General features: G+C 31.6%; 1 protein-coding gene across 2 annotated transcripts in view; it reads right to left on the bottom strand.

The window, feature by feature from the left end:
• Positions 1 to 20,616, bottom strand: part of LOC109596549 (uncharacterized) — a 33,069-nt gene extending 12,453 nt beyond the window's left edge. For both annotated transcript variants that reach the window (XR_007547115.1, XM_020012116.2), the window contains exon 1: positions 20,254 to 20,616. Coding sequence is in view for 1 of the 2 variants with exons in the window: in XM_020012116.2 (XP_019867675.2) it covers positions 20,254 to 20,407 (154 nt within the window). In the remaining variant the exon portion in view is untranslated. The remainder of the gene's footprint in view (positions 1 to 20,253) is intronic.
• Between the last annotated feature and the right edge of the window lie 1,082 nt (positions 20,617 to 21,698).

Raw genomic sequence — 21,698 nt, 5'->3', positions numbered from 1 at the left:
CGATGGATATTTGGAAAGTAATTTTTAGCACGTTTGCACACATCCTGCGGTTAAGCGAAACAATCACCTGAACCAGTTAACGATGCATTCTTACAATTAGTGTTGTAACGGAGAACGCGGTTCAAAGTGAACGTTCCCCGGAACGATTCCGAACTGAAAAACAATCCATTGTGACATAATTGTTATTTTCGGTTTTAACTACATCGAATCGTAACATAAAAATGAGCATTATCAACGGCAACGGTGTGAATTGGTTCGCGTAATGGCGTGCCATCGTCCGAGCGACAGTTCGTAACCGTTCTAATTGTCGACCCCGAAAATTCGATTACTTTCCCAAATTCGGTTACGAACGAATCGAATGCGGAGACCGTTGTGGCACGGGAAATCGACTTGGAACTCGTTTCGGGGCATTAGACACGGTTCGGTTTGAGTTACAAAAGAATTTCGTGTTATATAATCGGGGAATTCATTTGAATAACCATCATAATTAGTTGTGAGTGTGTGTGTGCTTGAGAGAGATTTTGACGTTACGAAACGACGTGCGTGAATAAAATTTATGGGCAGATTTGTTTGGATTAATAAGGAAAAATACGACACTTACGGATAAAAAATCATTTGCATATTTGATATTTAAAGTTATGGCAAATGTTAATTTAAAATTATTCCCACGCGAGTAAATTACTATTTTAATATGTAAAAGAAGAGTAGGTATTTTTATAATAAAGTTCGACTGTATAAAAAAACTAAATAGTTACTTCTTTAAAAATATAATTATAAATTTCTAAAGTAAACAATAATAATTATTATTGTAATTTATTTTTTTTTATTATAATGTTTATATAGGGTAATATAAATGTAATAAAAAGTATCAATTTTAACATGCTAAAAGTGGCTTTTATTTTATGTATACAGAGTGATTGACCCACCTGACAAATTTGTGGAGAAGTAAAAGGAACATAAATCTGAAATTTTAATTTCAGCTATAACTTAATGTTATCTATCTTCTTAATATTAACGATGATTTTTCAAATGGAACCATATAAATATTAGTGCATTTTTATTTAATTATAATTTATTTTATGATGTGAAATTCTGGACCTACTGAATTGTTTTTCTATCTCCATTTGTTTTCGAGATATTTAATTTTTTCAAAAAACATGGAGTAACTAAGTAAAATATTTGTATTAGCAACAACTTCTAAATTTTCTTGTAAATGTGGCTCATTTGAAAACTGGACACCTCCATAAAATTTGAATTTTTGTACAATTTTTATTTATTTATTTATTTTTCCAATTGTAAAGCCGGAAAATGTCACGTCTTTTTCAAGTTTCAAAACCTGTAAAGTAATTTTTAAGCATGAAATTTGAAATTATGAAAGCAAATTTTACTACTTCACTGGATTAAGCATTCCCCTGAAAAGGATGTATAGCAAAATTCATGAAATAATTATGCAAATTCATAATTCTGTGGACAAATTAAAAATAATATTATTTTTATGGATTTATTTTTTAATCAAGTAATCTATAGAATACACTGTCAAAAATAGCACAGATTAACTTATTTTTCAAGAATTAGTATAAATATAGTATAATTAGTATATTATTCAAATATTGCTGAAAAAAATATATAATTTGTGCTCTTTTTAACAGGTTCATAGATTACTTAATTAAAAATTAAATTCATCAAATTCAAGTATTATTTGATTTTTAATTTTCAACAGAATTATAAGTATACACAATTTTTTTATGACAATTGGTATATATCTATTTTAGTGGGCGTTGATTGCTAAAAAATGGGATAAAGAAATTGCTAGTATGATTTCATTAATTTTCATGCTCAAAAATTTGGGTTTTTGGGTCAAAAACGTGATATATTTTACATATTTTCTGAACATTATAAATCAAACAATTAAAAAATCAGTTAATAAATACAAATTTGCAAATGGATCACAGTGTATCAGAAGAATACTGTGAACAACTAATGATCTTCCAAAATATTATCATAATTAAACAGGATGTTTGATATATTGGTTTATTCTTTTCCCCATTTTAGATCGTTCTAAAATGAATATTTGCTATACTTAAATATAATTTATTTTTGTTAATTTTTGTAATATTGTTGTTGTTTTGTGTAAAAATATTCAGAAAGATACATTTATACACGTTTATATTATTTGTCAGATATTAATGAATATCTATGTATATGCATTTTAGAAATAGGATATATTAGATGTATCAATAGACAATAAAATTTTAAGTTGAATGGTGTGTTAAATTTTATGATGATTTCATTTAAAATAAGAAAGTTCTTAGCACTTAAAGTAGGAAAAAAGTAAGCGGAAACATGGAACACCCTGTTTAATATTTTGATATACTATTAATAGCTCCTGTTAGGATTTAATTTTGTTAACGTATATACCAAGAACTAACTTTTCAACATTTAAACGTTAATAATTTAGATCTCTTAATTTGCCAATTCATGTATGAAAACTTTTTGAAAAAATTAAATATCTCAAAAACAAATAAAGATAGAAAATTTTACGTAGAATTTAAAAATGTAAAGATCTTTATAATTACCCATACAAAAAATATTTTTGAAAAATAAATTAGGTCAGACTAAAATATTAAATAAACTCATATTGACGTATCTTTTAGTTTTCTAATAAATCACCGTGTATATAGTTTTAAAATTAAATTTAAATAAAATTGTAAACCTTTATATTTCTCGTTCGTTTGAATTTTTTAGATGAAGTAACTGAGAGTTAGTTATGGACTTCCCCTGTTGTAAACGTTTTAATTTGCAACGTTTCGAAGTGTATCGTATCTTCAGTCATGTTCAATCAAATCAACCTTGAAAATGGCTCTAGACACAACATTTAACAAAAAACTTAAACGTCCAGTTTTAATTTTCGCTTTAATAATCCTATAAAAAAGCTAAAACAAACGAAATAAATTCATTTCATCCGACCGCATAAAATCGAAGACTATTTCGCTTAAGCGAATTTGCGTCATTTAAGTAATATTACGGCGAGATTCTTGCATTAACAACTCGGCGGTGATCAAGACAATTATCTAAGAGGTTAGTTCATCGCTCAGGAATTCCGTATAAATAAAGGAAAAAAATTTGCCTTATGCCACTTTACGATGGAGCGGCTCTGATATCATTGGTCATAATTATTAATGCTCGCGATATACCGACAATAAATCCTGTATCTGTTTATGGATCGCCTCGTGGATATACAGTTGGAACTATTTCCATATGCGGACACGAAATTATGTGGTCATCCCTTTTCTGGGCCGTACAAATTAATAACGGCCGTCCACTAACGACTAATTATACGCCACTAATTACACTTTTAAAATAGAGAATGACTTGTTAATAATATAGATATGGAACATATTATAAAGATCTGTTTAGTTTCTAGGGCGTTAAATATTAGACGTGGGCACTTCAACATTTCAATAGCGCATTGAACAATAGGATATGTTAATGTACAATGAAAGTGTGACAAATTTATTAAGATATCACGAACGGTATCGAAAGCCATTTTTTTTTATTTCATTTTGGTATCATGAATGTCGGGTGTTGACACGTGAGTATTTAGTTATTGTCTGTGTGTTAGACAGGTGGACAGGTATTGAGGACAAAAGAGAAGATTAAACGTTCCTCGTTTGATATTAAAATATTCTTTTTAATTAATACGGCGGTTGCATTTTAAAACGTTTCTGCGCCAACAAAATTATTCTGGTATTTATTGATTAGTATCAGTGACACTGACTTTTAAATCCAGTTCAAATTATGTAACGCTGTAATCCGGGTCAGTTTGTCAAATTTAAAAAATACACAGAACACGTGACGCAGGTACACGAATTTTCTGTACTAAGGTGTTGCGTCGTTTTAAACTAGGATTTGTAACATTTTATAAAGTTATGTTCATGACGTTTTGTTGTGTTTTTTTTTCAGTAACACGGGACCGTTTGCGATTCAGTTTTTTTCACTTTCACTGCCTGCCAAAGGTTACCAGAGCGTTTTAAGCAGTCGAAGAGCTTTTATTTTGAACGTATCGGATTCTCTTCACTGGTAATCTGCTTCTAGTACACAAGCTGTTATTATGGTTTTTTTACTTTCAGTAATTTTAATATTATCAGTTTCAAGCTCGTTATAAGCGGTTATTATAATAATAAAGGTGCTTTTTTCACCACGCTCTATATAATCTGCCGACCATTAGGTTCCTGTAAGTAAGTGTTTCTCGAGTTTTACGAATTAATTATCTGATTAAGATTATAATCTGTTGTAATAGTCAGCTTTCTACGACAGAATATTATAAATTTGAACTAAAACAACAAGGTCAGGTTCGAATAATTTGTTTTTTTTTGTGCAATAATGTTTAACATTGATTTAATGTACTGTTAATTAAGTACTTATGACTCGCATTTCCAGATGATTATCCTAATTTGAATTGTCAACAAGTTTTATGCAAGAATGCAAATTGATTTCATTGTAGTAAATTATTAACAAGGTCACATCAAAAGTCGATTCGTCAACATTCCTTAAAAAGAAAAGCGTCTGTCAAATATTTGAATTTTGTCAACGTGTGAAATTATGTATGTACATATTTACTCAGCCCTGAGATACCTGTAAGTTTAAAAAGTTTGTGGTTATTCATCGAAGAACATTTTTCGACATCAAACCCAAGGAACTGGCATATTTGCTCTTCAAGGTTTACACGTCATCTTTTTTCTATAAGATAATCGAAAACGTGGTATTACAGTGCAACTATAAAAAGTATATTATTAAACAGCAAAAATTAATGATCTATCCAAATTGCTGGCTGTGACTAATGTATCTCCCTTTCGAATTCCAAGAACAGTCGCCACTGACTGACACGAAAAATCCGAAGAACGTCATCCGTCATAGAAAATCGATTGAAAGTGAAAAAAAGAAATCGCCAGAAAATCTACATGGGAGCAATAACATACACACAACTCGGCGGTGATTGCGTTAGATCGGTGGGCTTGAATCCGGCTTTTGAGTCGAACTATCCGCCCACTTTTGCCGGCTTGGTATGCCGGACCCCGAGCTATGCACCAACCGGCCTTGAATTCCTAGTGAATCATTACAATATCAGCGGGAACGAGATACCCACACTCTCGGTCGACACTCGATCCTGCCCCTACACTCCTCATCTCATTATCCGTCTCTTGCGCAAAAATTATGCGGCCGCAAAATAAAAATAAAATGAAGCAATTACGTTTCGTACAATTTCGCGTTCCGTTACAACTTTAATTGGGTTCCGTTTTGATCCGGAACTGGTTGAAAATCAGCAATTAACCGTTGGTTTAAAGAGCCGAATTGTGTCGGTGCGAAGATCGCGATTCAAGGTAAGGTTTGTGGAGGTTGTCGAGGTATGTTTCGGTTAGGTTTGTGTCGTCTATTTTAGGCTTGTAATAAATGTAAATTGTTTAACAGCTGGTAATTAAAGGGACCAAAATAATCAGAGAAGTCTTAATGAACATGTGCCAGCACAATATTGTTTTACAAGTATTTATTACGCAGAAACAAAAAACAAATTTACAAAAGACATTAAAACAGACCTTATGCAGACACAAAAACTTTGTGCGAACGATTTTTGATTAATTCATATCTGCCACTCTTCGATGCTACATACATCTTTTTAAATAACCCCAAAGAAATAATTTAAAGGGTTATATTTTAACAGAAGAGGTATAATATTTGGGCAATGGGATTACCAGTCCAGTGAGCAAACGTAAAGAAGCATGTTATTAATAATTATTTAATAGTAATTTTTTGTCAATCATGAAAGTGCGTTGACTGATATTTATCTCAAAAAAAATGTCACATATGAAAACTAAGCCTAGTTTACCTTTAACCACTGGACATTGTCCAAAGAGATAATTCTAGCCTCTAGCTCCTTTGCTAACGGACCTACAATTTTTTTACATTTGCGTCAGGAATGTGACCCTTCAAACAACACAAACAAAATTGGAAAAATCAACTTTTTATACAGGTATTACGTATGCACGCCGCTCAATCAATCCACGCCACATGGAACTCGTTGGTTACAACATAGCGCCATCGTGGGCACAAGATACGCAAAAACGTTCGAAGACAATCCGTACATTAATCATTGAATATAATGGAGTTACTCAATTATTACAACATTGATATCCACTTTGTTTGAATTCAGACTGTTGTTGAACGCAAGAAATTGTGCACGCAAGTAAACATTCGATAAACATTTTTATTCGGTTGTTTATAGTGGTATTTAACTTCAAACTAGCATTACGTAATTTTTAATTATAAGTACCTACGTACTTGTCATATTATATTATGTTAACGGTAAGCAGTACAGTACGAAAATTAAACATGTCACCTTCAAGCCTGGTGAATGGTTTTAGCAAGGAAGTGTCGTTTCTCTCGATCTTAATTGCATTTACAAAAAAAAAAAGATCAGATATTCCACGCTCCAATAAATTTGATTACGTCGCGTTAAAAATGCGTGTCATTTGTTTACAAAACATGTCAGTGATTTGGATAATTGAGGACCGACATGGATACCATTATTATATTTATTTATTTTTTTTAATTGGCGGACCCGAGAACGGTAATTATTATTTGGCCCAAAGTGAATTAGAAGTAATAAGACCGACTGCAATCACGGATCCTCACTTCCTGATATGTTGAATTAGCGTTGCTAATAACTGGATAGATGAACAGCTTTGGGGATAAATTACTGTCCTGTAATAACGAGCGGTATATCATTCAATAATTTTTGTAATTGGTCTAGCGAAGTTCTTAAACCTGGTATCATGTCATCAAGAATGGTAAACGTAAGGCTGCACTCGTTGTTTGTGGTGTTCCCAGTTTCGTTTGCTTAAGGCCAACCATGTCAAAATAATAACGGTAGTCGATGGCTATTTTGTTCAAAATGTGGAAACTGAAATTATATTTGTACATGCCAAAGATTAGAAGCAGTAACGAGATAATATTTCCAGGTATTTAATTTTTAAAACAACTTCGGTTGCAAATCCTCTTACAAATTGTACGGGAATCTCCGATAGCAGATGTAAACAACTTAATGAAAAGAAAAAAGTCAATAATGGCAACAATTATTTTATTGTTTTTTCTTGTTCATTATCAACAATTAATTACTTATTGTTTGTATAAAATCTTTAACGTCCAACATTTATTGTTATTTTATACAATTAATAATTAATAAACCATCTGTTGTACCCATGAAGGTTAAGTCGTGAGGCAGATTTTCTATTTCCACGAGATTTTTTTCTCTCTCGTGCATCTCCATTCTTGGCATAAATGGTCAATGACAACATCAGTCGGTATGAATAACAAATTCATTCGATTCAAGGTAGGACAAGGAGGATACAAATTACACACTCGTTTCGGAATGCCAATGATGAAACGCGCTTTTTTGCTAAATGATGAATAGAAAATTTAAAGAAAAAAAAAACACACAAACTTACAATGATATTCGATTAAGAACAGCTGCTAATCGGTACCTCAAGATAACGGAAGAGGAGAGGTTGGTGTTGACGTTAGACAAACAAATTTTGAACACCATGAGTTATTAAATAATTGTTTTCGATGACTCGTCTCTTTCGGAGATAAAATGTGAATTTGTGATAAATAAGTCGTGAATTTTTTATCGTTTTGATTAGTATGCCCATATTAAGAAACTGTAATTTCCTCAATATGTAAATAAGAGCGGAGTCTGACAATAAATATTTCAAATAAATGGAAAGTAAGGTCGAAATAAAATACGAGCGACCGCGGACAGTCTTGTTTACATTAGTTTTCAGTAAAATCGTGGGAAGTTCGGTTCACAATGTGCAATTAAGCCTTTAGAGTGCACACAGACGTTTTATTTTGCTCAACCCCCATAAACTGATATCCATCTACTTTCTACGATCGTCACATTGTAAGATTATCGTTCAGTTGCTGGTGATTTATGTCATTGTTAGTCATAGTTGAGATCAATAATAAAATGTTTAAGATTATTACGAGGAAGTAGCATCAACTTGATCGTCAAGGTTTCAAAGGCTTTCAATTATGTTTTTATCGTTTATCCTTGAGTCATACGAATTCTATGTTTTTGTAGTGGGCCACGATTACATTAATCACAAAAGCCCACTTATGTTTCGTGTACTGTTTTATACTATAATGGTTATGATTCAGGTATCATTTAAATGTTACCGAATTGCAACAGTATTGTCTTGTTATTTAAATCGCTTTGATTATTTTACAATGGATCATTAACAAAATAATTACATAATTATCGAAACAGACCATTAACTGTTTTTTATTACGTAGAGTGGTGGTCACATTTTTTTTATTATTTTTTAAGGTTTTATTTGATTTTTATACTTGTGACTTTAGAAGAAAGTACTAAATAAAATTGTGCAGTAATTTTTTTAATTACTCTTTTATAGATTTTTTAAAAACTTTAAAGCCCAATTTCTAAATATTTCAACGTGAAAACTTGTGTAAAGATGAGGGGTCCTCGAAAAATAAATCAGACGCATCAGACTGATGTCAGTAAACATTCCAACAAAATCCTCAAGGCAAATTAACCAGAAAATATTCAAAGATTTCGGTGCAGATGTTTCTAATCGAATTATGAGACGTCGCTTATGTGAAGCGAGGCTATTTGGGTGCATAGCTGGAGACAAAAAAAACTTTATATATTCTAACGAAATCGTAAAATCCAAATGGTTTGCCAGAAATCATATAAACTGGACCTCACACATGTGGATTTTAGTACTATAGAACGATGAAATCAAATATAACTTGTTTGGATCAGTTGATAGGCAATACATAAGGAAGAAGAAACGATATTGAGTATGAAAAACGAACAGTTAAAGATGGTGGTGAAAACATCGTCATCTGATGACAAAAGGGACCGTTTTATCTATAAAGAAATCTTGGCAAATCATATACTGTCCTGTGCGGAAAAGAATTTGCCTCTGGTTTGCTAGTTGCAACAAATAACCATTCAAAACACATATCCAGACTTGTAAAAAATTGGATCAGATAGTTTATATTCTCTCATGGTCATCACAGAGTCCGGACTATAATCCAATTAAACATCTATGGCAACATCTGGAATTAAAAAGTTGCAAGGAAACATCACCAACGAAGAAGATTTGTGGCAAGTTATACAAGAAGAATGGGCAAACATGTATGTTGCAATCTTGTCGACTCGATGAACAGGCGATGTAAAGACGTTATTAAACAAAATTGTTATACTACTAAATATTAAATAAATAAATAAACTATTTCCAAGTATTGGAATTGTCTCTATTCAGTAAGAAAAAATAACAAATAATTTTAGTGAAATAATAAATTAAAACTTATTTATTTTATTTTATTTTATATTATAAATGTGTTTCAGGCAAAGCCCAATTTCTGTATTTTTGCCAAAAAACACAATTTATTCAATATTTTTAAGAACTACACAAAACCTACAACAAGATAACAAACTTTGATTTTAATTTAATGTAGTTAATAAAACACGAATAAATTTTTTTATTTCTAAAAATAGAAGACGTGTTATTAAAAAATATATGAATGAAAATGAAATTGTATTAATGGATTAATATCAATTATTAAAACTAATTAAGATTTGAAATGAAATTAAAAATATCCAATATACTAAATTAATTTTAATGACAATCAATCTTAAAATTAAATTAGTATAAAATTTGGACAGAAATTGATAGGTTGTACCATAAACAAAAGACACTCACAAAATACGGTATGGTTTTAACATAATTAAATAATAAAATACAAATATTTATAACATGAGATAAAAAATTATACAAATGTAGTACCACCGTTTTTATGTAGATGAACTTGATCTCTTTTATTTTTAGTTGATGTTTCCATTTCATTATTATTTTTTACAAGCAGATCTTTCATCTCTTTAGAATAAATTACGTTTCTTCTTCTTCTTTTTTGTTATGTTTTCCAGATTTTTAGCTGAGCTAGATTGTCCAAGGTATATCTAATGGAGATGTATGTAAAAATTTCTAAAATTCCTTATTGGAGTTTGTACAATTTCTTTAATTAATGTTATTAATACATAATAAGGTAATAAGGTTTATAGTTAACATTGGTAAGCCAATAACTGCCATCATCTTGCAAAGGGAAATCATAAATTAATACATTTTTGTAACACCATATGTTTTTTTAAATATTGTAGACTATAAAAGTGTTCGTTAATGTATAAATAGACTGCAGATATTTATTATTTGTGTCAAGCTATTGCCTCTCACCAAGTTTGCAACAATATTAGCAGGACGGAGAAAAATAATGTATATCCTAAAATAACATTTGTAAGTGTGATTCTGTACTAGTTTTCCAATTTTAAATACAATGTTCGAAAGTATTTAAAAAATATTAAAAAGTATTCCTAATTCTCTAAATAAAATTTATAAGGAAACAGAAAAAAAGAAACTCTCATCTGGCACATAACAGCATAAAAATCAAGGAGGAAGCTAACAACGTCACTAATCAATAATAATACCGCCGAGCGCACAATACGAATCGAACGCGGCACTTTCGTTTCGCATTGTGCCGAAGACGACCATCCGATACTGATACACGTATCTGGTTCACGTGGACAGGTGTTGACCAAATTCCAATCTCGCGAATTACGTAACACGGCCGATATTCACCGCCGCCATTAAACGTGTCCGCCTGTTAAGAAAACACGCCGCCGGCCGTTGCGTTACAATTTCGTTTCAGTTAAAAAAATTTCTCCGCACTCTCAAACGACGGCTACGTGTACGTAGATAGCTGCGATCGACGGCCTCCGGGTTGTTTTTTTTTTTTCAATTTAATTTCGAATAATTTTACCTGTTGTGCAACAACAACGAATAGATAAACGGAACGGTGAAAAAGTGATTGATGCATCCGCCAATTTTAGCAATCTCGGGACGCAGAGATGCGCATTATAAAACGATTATCCGGAGTCGCACAAGACCGACTACTGGTTTCAAGGATCCGTTTGTATTTTTGCAATTTTAATTGCAACACACAATTGCTCACTTTCAGGGTTACGGCGATTTTAACTAGTACAAAAAAATAAATTACTCTAGATAATTGCTTTGACTTAAATTACTTCTGAATGGTTAAAGAGTGAATTGTTAACCTTAATAGTTAGAAACTGGGGGATTCTTTAAATTATGCACGCAAAAACGCTCGGCCCAAATTTTAATTGATGTAAAAATATTTAACCGTTCAATCCTTCACAAACAAATTTGATAATTAGTCAATATTTGATAATTATTCACAATTTGACTCACTAGAAACTACTGAAACACGTTTTTATCGTTATTATTAATTAATCCTAGTTTTTTAATAAAAAATTGCATACAAAACTGTTTTGAAATATATAAAAATAATGAATGTACAGGGTGTGTCAAATTAATGAATATTTGTAAATCAGATAAAGAAAAACCGTTTTAAGTGTTCAAAGCACTTTTTTTTTAATACATTGATTGTCCCCATTGATATTCATGACTACTTCTGAAATATCTAAGAAGACATGTCGCAGAAAAATGTAGTTATCTTATTACTTCTTTACTAACGATATTTTATAAAAACTCTCATAACTCACATTTTTACGTATTAAACATAAAAACCTAACAAAAAATACCTAAAATTTCGAGATATTATGTATTTAAAATTAAAATAACTATTAAGCTTGCCATTAAAATGTCAAAAATCCAAAAATATATAATTTGTTATACATACAGAGTGAAGTAAACAATAGTTATATACATATATTATAAATTCTTTTGGACTCAATAATTTAACATAAAAATCAACATCAGAATTGGTACTATTTTCTGTAATTTTTAATAAATGATAATAATAAATTATATAAATATTTATCCGAAATGTCACAATACTCTTAAGCCTGATTACTACCCTGAAAAAATTTACCCTGACCATAAGAAACATGTTATCCACCAGTTAACTGAGATCACGTGCTTATCACGACAATACATTTGTTTATGTTACCCTTTTACCTAGTTTGAATGGAGTATAGTGACAAACTAGTGACATAATTGTCTATTTTATAACAAATTATCAATTGTGGCAGCTTTAATACTTATGAAAAATACTATTTTCTATTTGTTTCATAGAAGACAATATTATTTATCTTGAAATTTATCAGAAATATCTTTATATTTTAGCTAAGGATATTTTAGTATATGTATGTCAAAGTTGTATATACCAATTTTTGAAAAGTTTATTTTTTCCGTCATCTTAAAGGCAAATTCAACAAGTCGAAATTTTGAATAAACATACTGTTTTGAGGTGAATACTTTATAATATAGGAAGAAAACTGATATTTGGCAGAAAAAATGAAATTTTTTACTAATTTATTAATCGGTAATTTGTAAAAACTTTCATCAGCCACTTTTTTACGTATTATAAGACTTAAGAAAAATACCTAAACTTTCAAGATATTATGTGTATTGTATTTTAAATGGAAACCACCGTTGAGCTTGCAATTAAAATGCAAAAAGTAACTATAGTGTGTTCTCACAGTGAAGTAAACAATAGCAATGCGCTATTCACACACACGTAATTATCGTCGAGGCCCTATTAAAAATATATATATATGTCGGAGGGTTCATGTGAAACGCAAGTAGTACTATGGGTTGCATACTTATAGTACTTGGGTGGAATCAGCGGAAGTGCTAAGCAGGGGATGGTACTCGAACCGAGGGTGACGGTAGAGGAGACCTGCGAGGGCGGACAGTTAAGCTCCGTCAGGGAAGCTGCGTAGAAGTCTTGGCTTGGCATAACTGTCGGGATCACCGCGTTTCATACGACTCCTACCTAATTGTTTGACTATTAGTTGTAATCCTGTGCCTGTTAGTTCAATTACATTGTAAGGACTATTTGCGTGTTATTTAATATTCGAAATGGCCGATAATCCTGACCGCGCTGCGACATATATATATTTAGAGAAATATAGAAAAAATATTCTTTTTGACTCAATAATTTAGCATAAAAGTGAATATCAGAATTGGTCGTATTATGTGTAGCTGGAGTGCCATGATACTGAATGCTACCCTGACCAATAAGACACATGTTATCCAGCAATTTCATGGGATCACGTGATTAACACGCAACTAAATTTGTTTATATTACTCCTTACCTAGTTTGAATGGAGTATAGAACTAAACTAGTGACATAATTATGTCCATTTTAGAATAAATTATCGATGATGGCAGCTTTAATCCCTATGAAATATACTATTTTCCATTTGTATCATAGACGACAATATTTTTTATATCGAAATTTATCAGAAATATCGCTATATCTTAGCTAAAGATATTTTATTATATGTCAAAATGGTATATATTTCTGAAAAGCTTATTTGAGGTGAGTATTTTTTAATATATTTCGTTGAAAAATGCCTGTAGAAAATTAATAAAAAAATTATTACACTTTTTCGTAATCTACCAAATTTATTTCAATTATTTTGAGACATACCAAAATGCGATTTGCTCTGACAATATGCACAAGAAACAAATGACAACGAAATAAAAAAACAATGGTCCAAAACCGTATTAAATTTCTTAAAACTTATTAAATAAATTTTTTCAGTGTTTTCTTACAGAGTCGAAATAAACTCTTCAATTTACTAAAATCCGTGTGATTCCAGGAACAATTCGCACAAAAAATAATCAGCTTCTCGAAGGAATGTTGGTTAATTAAAATTTTGGCGAATACGCGAGCTATTGGCACGAAGCACCCAGTTTTTTCGTCGGTCCGGCCGTCATTGTCGTAACCGAAATAAATTGCACAATCATCTCCCCCCGAGGACCGACGGCCACACCACAGAAACGGCGTTCGATCACGAGTTCATTGTCGAGAGACAATTGTCCCCAAATGTGTTTCGCAATACGCGTCTCTTGCGGGTACGCATTCGAAATATATTAAGTGACAATTCTGTTTATTAAGCAAATCATGATTTTGCCGGCCGTTGCAAAATGTCGAGATTAAACTTTCACGATTCGAGAATTACTTCCAAGCCAAGCAAGGTCCGGCCACTTATCTTCAACGTCCACCGTGTGCTTCACACAAAACGCTCTTCGAACTTTATGGGAAGTCGTCGACGTTTTTACGAATCGAATGATAACATAATCGACATCGAAATATGTTTTACAAAAGCAAAATAAAGGAGAAAAAAAGTGTCGAATTGCCGTACCGGCATAAGTGCTTCCTCGATTGTTCGCGAACAATGATTAAAGCCGTAGACATTAATGTGCAACTTTTTTACAATCGAACATAGAGAAATCATGTGTGTTAGCCAAGCGATCGCCCCGCCTTTATTCGCGCATACCTATGAGTAATAAACGGTCGTATTAATTTTCTAGGCGATTTTTTCGCGGCTTTCACCGAACACGCGGATATTCCTGGTTTAATGGGAGAAATTATCGGTCGTTGTGGTCTTTGATCAATTTTGTTTTCGACATTACTGTGCATCGATGTCTGTTGAAGAAGATTTACAACCAACATTAAATTATAAACATAATCAAAGGCGACCGGAAGTGTCATTTATTTTTATTTCATGCCCGTTTTTTTTTTTTATTTTAAACTGTGTGGACAATCGAACTGTAACGTACTCCCATTCCGACGCGTAAACGATGTAAATTACGTGCATTAATAACCTTTAGTTTCTATTTGTCAATTATCATCGTATAATTGGTAAATAATGTGTAAACACTTAACCAGGTTACATCGGGCACGTGGTACGTGGAGGTAACGCAGTTTTCGAAACTGTGGCACAGCCATTGACGAACAGTGTCATGTGAATCTTAAGTTCTTTTAAGTTATTTGGCGAATTGCATCGATACACGACTGACTTTCTACTCACTCGTAATTCACAGTTCGCAAAGGCTGATTGATTGATGGATGTGGAATTTATCATTCACACAAAAAGTAAATTGTGTAACTCACCGTAAACGTTATAAATAAAGAGAAATTTTCACTATTGTTGGATAAATAATAACATAACAATTTATAATGCATTACGGCAGGCATAACATGTTCAGTATATCATTTTGCACCATGCAACGTGAAGTTGAATGTTGTATTATAATGTTCGTGTAATTCAATTTGTTGTAAATGGCTTATTTTTCACTGAAGAAAAAATCCCAGGCTTCGAACGTCGACAATGAATTATATACAAAGTGTCTCTAAATCAGTGCATTATATTTTATCTATTATGAGTTATTCCTGATTATATCAATAGAACATACTTGAGAAACATTTAATTTGATAAAATATTTTAGAGAAAATACGTACAGTACCAGTCAAATGTAAAGCAACAAATATATTTTTAACAAAAACATATGCAAATAGGATGTTATCAAGGAACCATATTTTTGTCAGTCCACTTTATAACTTATTGATATCACATATAAATTTAAATATAATCCATTTTCATAAAGTTTTTATGAATAATTTTGTTTATTGAACAGTCAAAAGTTAATTTTAGTTTATCCTTAGTAGTGGTTAGTTAATTCCAAGTAAAGTTAGATAAAAATGCCTGCAGGACGAGCTTTGTCGAATGATCTTAAAAATCTTATTGTGTCCGAGTACAGATAAGGACTTAAACAAATTTCAAATCCATCGCAATTAAATTTAAATCGCAATATAGTGTCAAGAACAATTCGAACACCAGAGAAACTGTAGCAACATTTCCTAAACCTCAACGACCGAGAAAAATCAACAATACTGAAGATCGGATTGTAAAGGCGTTGAAAAGTGACCCGAATAAAAACTGTTGAAGATCTTAAGATTAAATATTCTCACGCCAAAAAACCCTTCATTTCAAGAAAAAATTGAACTGCCAAACTCCAGTTTGCACACATTTAATTTATTTTCATCAATTCGATGGATCCAGTCAACAAAATGTTTAACCCTAAGTAGACCAAAGAAACAATTAACCATGGGGGTGGAGGAACATTGGTATGACGCACATTTTCTTGGTTTGAAAGGAGACCATTAGTAAAAATAAATCGAATAATGGATAGATTTCAATATTTACACATCCTTACCAACTGTACGCTGCCGTATGCTGAAGAAAATATGCCTTTGTCGAGGATTTTCCAGCACTGCACGGTCAGCCCAAAGATCCGATATAAATCCCATAGAAAAACTAAGGGAAACAGTATAGCCCACTCAGGCAAATTCCATAACTCAGATGAATTGTTTGAAGTTATTATATTATTTATAATTATGTGTCTGAACAAGAGATTAACAACCTTGTTTCTTCCATGAATAAAAGATGTCGAGAGGTAATAAGAAATAATGTGTAGGCTACTAAATTCTAATAAGAAATATTAAAAACTAGGTATTTTATTTAGTAACTTTATTTTTGACACCTTGTTTTACTTTATAATACTACAGTTCTTATCCTTTTTATTTTAAATCAATTATATATATATATATATATATATATATATATATATATATATATATATATATATATTTGTTAAAGTATAAATATTGTTATTAATTTCATGTACTAATTTAAATATAAAAGGTATTTAGAATTTTTTTCTTAAACATAAATTTGTTCGCTTTACTTATGACTGATACTGATATTTTAATTTTTTTGTATCTACGACGAACACATTAACGGTTTTGCCTGCTAATTTTGAAATGCAGTAGTTGTCGATGGAATAATTTGAAAAAATTGATTACTTTCGTTAGGAAATATATTTCAATATTGTTTTTGTTTACATTTTTGACCTTGGTCAAAAAAATGGAATACGAAGCTTTCAATGATGGAAAAAAAAACAAATATTTATAAGAAGACTTGAAAAAACGAATCGTAGATTTCCATAGTGAGGGACTGAATCAACACCAGACTTCGCAAATCGCAGTTTATTCCTAAGAAGACTAGTTGGAACAGGACACAATTTTAATCATCAAAAACCAACAGTTAAACACGATACTGGAAACATCATGGTATGGAGAAGTCAAATACTAGTCCCATAAAACAAATTGGAGACAAATTGGGTCGTTTTGTTTATAAAGATGCAATGGCAAATCACATGCTGCCCTTTACAGAAAATAATTTTCATGTAGTTTGAAAAACTCCAGACTTGCAAAATTGGTTTTTGGATCAGATGGTGAATGTTCTGCCAAAGCTTCCCGGACTTAAATCAATTGAATATCTCTGAAAGAATCTGGAATTAAAAATCCGATAAAAAATTTCCAGACGTATATTATTCCACACATATCTCCATGACCATTTTTTTATTTAAATATATTTTAATGAAAACTTTTATTATAATTTAATGAGCTACATTATGTATGGATTTAATAAGTATTATATTTATTTGATTTATTCAAAAGGAAAAAATCAATATTATTTCAGTATTCAGAACGGTTTGGTTGTGATAGTGTTACCAATATGATTCGATATATAAAATTATACCAGCATTGTGCTAATTATACAGGCACCAACGTAGCACAAAAGTAGAAAGTCAAAGGATTATTTCTTGTGTTATCGCTACGTTTCAGGCTAATTGAATATCGGCAGAATTCCCGCGAGTTCAGACTTTTTCTAGGTGATCTAAATGTCATTAGGAAGGAAAGCGGACAAATTATGGCCATTACTTTAATAGGTATTATGTCTCCGTCTATGATTTAATTGACCGGACGTATTACAGATATTATTGTATTTGTGTTGCCACACATATTCCATATACGTGCATCTACAAATTGGTAAAAATTTTGTATTAAACTCCAGCAATTCAAGGTGTAACGTTGCAAAAACTAATTCCAGTACCATCGACAGATTACTGCTATTTATTACTGTTAATATCATCGAACACCTATTTTATCGGGAATATCCACCAAATGTTGCTATTCCATCGCACATTCGTACAATTCAATAATAAACTGTTATTTGGGCCATAGCTGTTGAATAAAAATTATGCGGACACAACATATCAGCCACTGAACTGTTATTTATTTTTCCGTCATGTGCAGGTCTTGTGTGTAGTTTTGATTGATTGGACGTTTCCAATTTTGCATTACCGCATACAGTTACAAACAATTAAGCGTTTCCACGTAACCGTTGTTTATCTCGAAACGATACGAAACCATGCGAAATTCGTGATAAACACAAGGCTGGTTGCATTTATAATTCAATATGTCGCGCTAATTTTTATTGCACTCACATTTATCAGAAAACCCCGAACGGAAATCGGCTTTAATGACGTTGTAAAAGTGTCGATTTTAAAGGAACACATCGCATTATGTCCGAACATAAAACATTCGTTAATTATTATGTTAATTTTAATTAGCAATTCAAACGGAGATTTCTCTTTTTACGTCGTGCCGTGAACTTTCGGCGCGAGGCAGATTCCTCGAGCCTTATCCCAGACGTCGGGGCTTTTATGGCACGGAAACGCTTCCGATAACGAAGAAATCTTGCGGCAAGACGTTGTTGCATAACGACCGCAAAAACCAATTACGATTTCTACCACGTTTCGTGTGTCCGCAGGATGAATGCCTCGTCGTACAAAATTGACCGACGATTTAAGTTCAAGAATTGTGTGGTGTGCCTCTGCTTTTGTTGTTGGCTTCGCAGTAAATCAGTGAGCGATTGACGCGGCACTTACGTACAATCATTAACGAAACATCTTAATTTAGAGACACGCATAAATATGTTTCGGGAGTGCTTTGTCATGTCCAGTTTGGTCATGGACAGGTCTGAGGATTTCCTGATGAAATTACAAGAAGTCTCGATGACGGGCACAGAATGGCGAGCGGTTCTTTGATCGTCGCAAGGTGATTTGCCGAGAAACCAATTTGAATGGGTGATTTTTTGACCGAGACCTTGAACACGTAAATTTTCCGATTATTTATTTATAAATATTACAATTCTGATTGTGATCGAGCCGTCTAACAAGCCAAAACTCTGTCGTACCTCGAAACCACAGGTTTCTTTCGTACATTAATTTTATATTGAACGTTTAGTTAACGGTGTTTGAGGATTTTTGTTCTGTGTGTTGGTAATTATGATTATAAATAATGCAGTCAGATAGATACGTAGTTTGTGTTACATAATATGCATTCCTTCGAGGCAAGTAAGAGGTTGTTTAAATGCCTGGTAATTTATAAGTATGAGATGATCTTCAACTCAAGGAGCTCCACTAGATGCCTCGTTTAATGTACCAGGAATAATAAATAGTAGGAAGAGTCATTTTCATCATTGACTCACCTGTTGGACAATTTTGGAGAAAGTTTAATTAAACGTTGTTTATGAATTAACCGACAATAAAGTTTATTTACATTTTTACTGGATAAACTTGGTTACAAGAATTTGGAGAAAGTTATTCGTAATGTTGTTAAAATACTTATTATTTTTAGAAGTTGTCTTAAATTCCCTTTTAGATTATATGAGAAACAATATTGTATTATTATTAAAACTAAACTAAACTAAAAGACTGTTATTTACAATTAATAGATTTTAAAATACATTGGGTCTCGAGTGTATTTAATCAAAATTAATAGTTCAACACTTTAGTTCTTGCAAATTAGATATAGTACTTCTTCATTTCGAAATCAATACTATTCTATCTTATTTGATTCCCTTCAAAGGTATACAAAAATAGAAGAGTACTATTGTACTTTTTTTCTGAATTTTCTAAAACAATTTTTAAAAATATTATTTATCATTGTAATTATTCCGATTATTTAAACATTTAAATTAAATAATTATAATATTAACAAAATTTTCTGTACTACTGCTACTACTACTCCAATTTTAAGATATAAAAATGTAAAGGATACCATGAAAAATAAAAGAATACCCTTCTATAAATTTTATACTTCTTTAACATTTTTCATGGCTACGAATTTTAAACATTTTAATGGAATTAAATAAAGAATTTGACGTTGCCATTTAGAATTGATATAAAAAATGCTAACAAAATTAAATAAATAAATATAATAAGCAAAAAAAAACGACGTCATGCCTTTGGAATTTTGTATCTTGACATTCTTATCGACACGTCTCAACAAAATAAACATCCATCCATCAGATATCCTGTACACACGCAAAAAAATAATAACGCACGAACTCAACAGAACAAATTGCATTATGAAACTATGCGGTGTAGCGAAAGGCGCAGAAAATTATATAAGACGTCAGGTTGAATTTACCTTTGGGCATTCCGCAAGGAGCTTTAGTCCTCGAGTTGTCCAAAAAGTCCAGGTCGTACTTCCTGGCCGGCGGGAACGTAAGGGCCACATGGGCGTCCGTGGTCGTCCAGAGGGACAGAGCCGCGAGACAAGCGGCCACCCTCACCACTGCCATAACACTCACTAAATAACCACTCGCACAAATCCTCACAAATTAATAAAAAAAATTAGAAATAAATAAATAATGCAGTCGAAATCGAATCGTATGTATGTGTGTACACTAGCACCCGTGGTGCATGGTTACGATCGGTACGAGCACTGACTGGTGGTTCGCTGTTGTCCTCGACTCGACTCAGGTGGTTCTCTCAAGGTGGCCGCGGCACCGACGACGACGACGTACTACGCGGGTACTGGTGGTGCTGCTCTGCTGCCGCTCCTGCCGAGCTGTCGGTCCAAGTACGCGCCTGCCGATTTTTCAAGACTTTCTACTCGCACGAGTGTGTGTGAGTGTGTATTGTGCGCGGGGAACCCGCGAATCAAATCTACAGGTGCACGGAACTGCAACTTGCATTTTTACAATTTTCACGCTTTTCGTTAATGTTATGCACAAATACGCAGTGGCACGTTTGTTTGTGTGGTCATATTTTCGTATGACTCATTTTCTTTGTGGGGGAAAAGAATAAGTGACATTTTTATTAATCAATTATTCCTTGAAATATTTATCTAAATTTGACGTTTCTAAAATTTCGCCGATATTTTAACACCCGTTAATTTCAAAATTCAACCAAATTTTGATTACAAAATGAATTTTTAATTTCATCACAAGAAGATAACATAAATGAGTAACAGAACAAAAATTATAGTTGAAAGTCTATGTAACTAATTATCAAAATATGTTAATTTTACTATTTATACATTTTTAAATATATTTAGCCAAGATAATCCTTTAATTAGAAATGATAAATGAGTATAAAATTTCACATTTCATTTAACCTTGTCTTAAAAATTTTGATTTTGAATTTTTTTAATTTCATCTCAACAGGATATAATTTATCAAGATATGTTATAAAGATTGAAATATCTCATATTTTTTAATACATATAATTAAGATTAATAAATCATTGCATTTTTTTCCTTTTAAATATTTACCTAAATTTTATTAATGTAAAAACATCATTTAAAATCTATTAATTCAAAATTATAAGTATGTATAAAATTTTATATTCTAATGAAATTTGTATTAAAATTTAATTAATCTCATCTCAATATGACATCATTTTCTTTATATAAATGGGTAAGAATGGGTAAAATAATCATTTGTTTCAGTCAAAACTTACTACATTTATCAAAATATGTCATAAATATTGGAATTTTTTATATTTTTAAATATATTTAACATAGATTAATTAATAATTTCCTTTTTTCCTTTGAATATTTGCCTAAATTTCATGAATCTAAAAGGATGC

This window comes from Aethina tumida, chromosome 1 (assembly GCF_024364675.1).
Source record: "Aethina tumida isolate Nest 87 chromosome 1, icAetTumi1.1, whole genome shotgun sequence".
Taxonomy (NCBI): domain Eukaryota; kingdom Metazoa; phylum Arthropoda; class Insecta; order Coleoptera; family Nitidulidae; genus Aethina; species Aethina tumida.
This window is presented reverse-complemented; position numbering and strand designations above follow the sequence as displayed.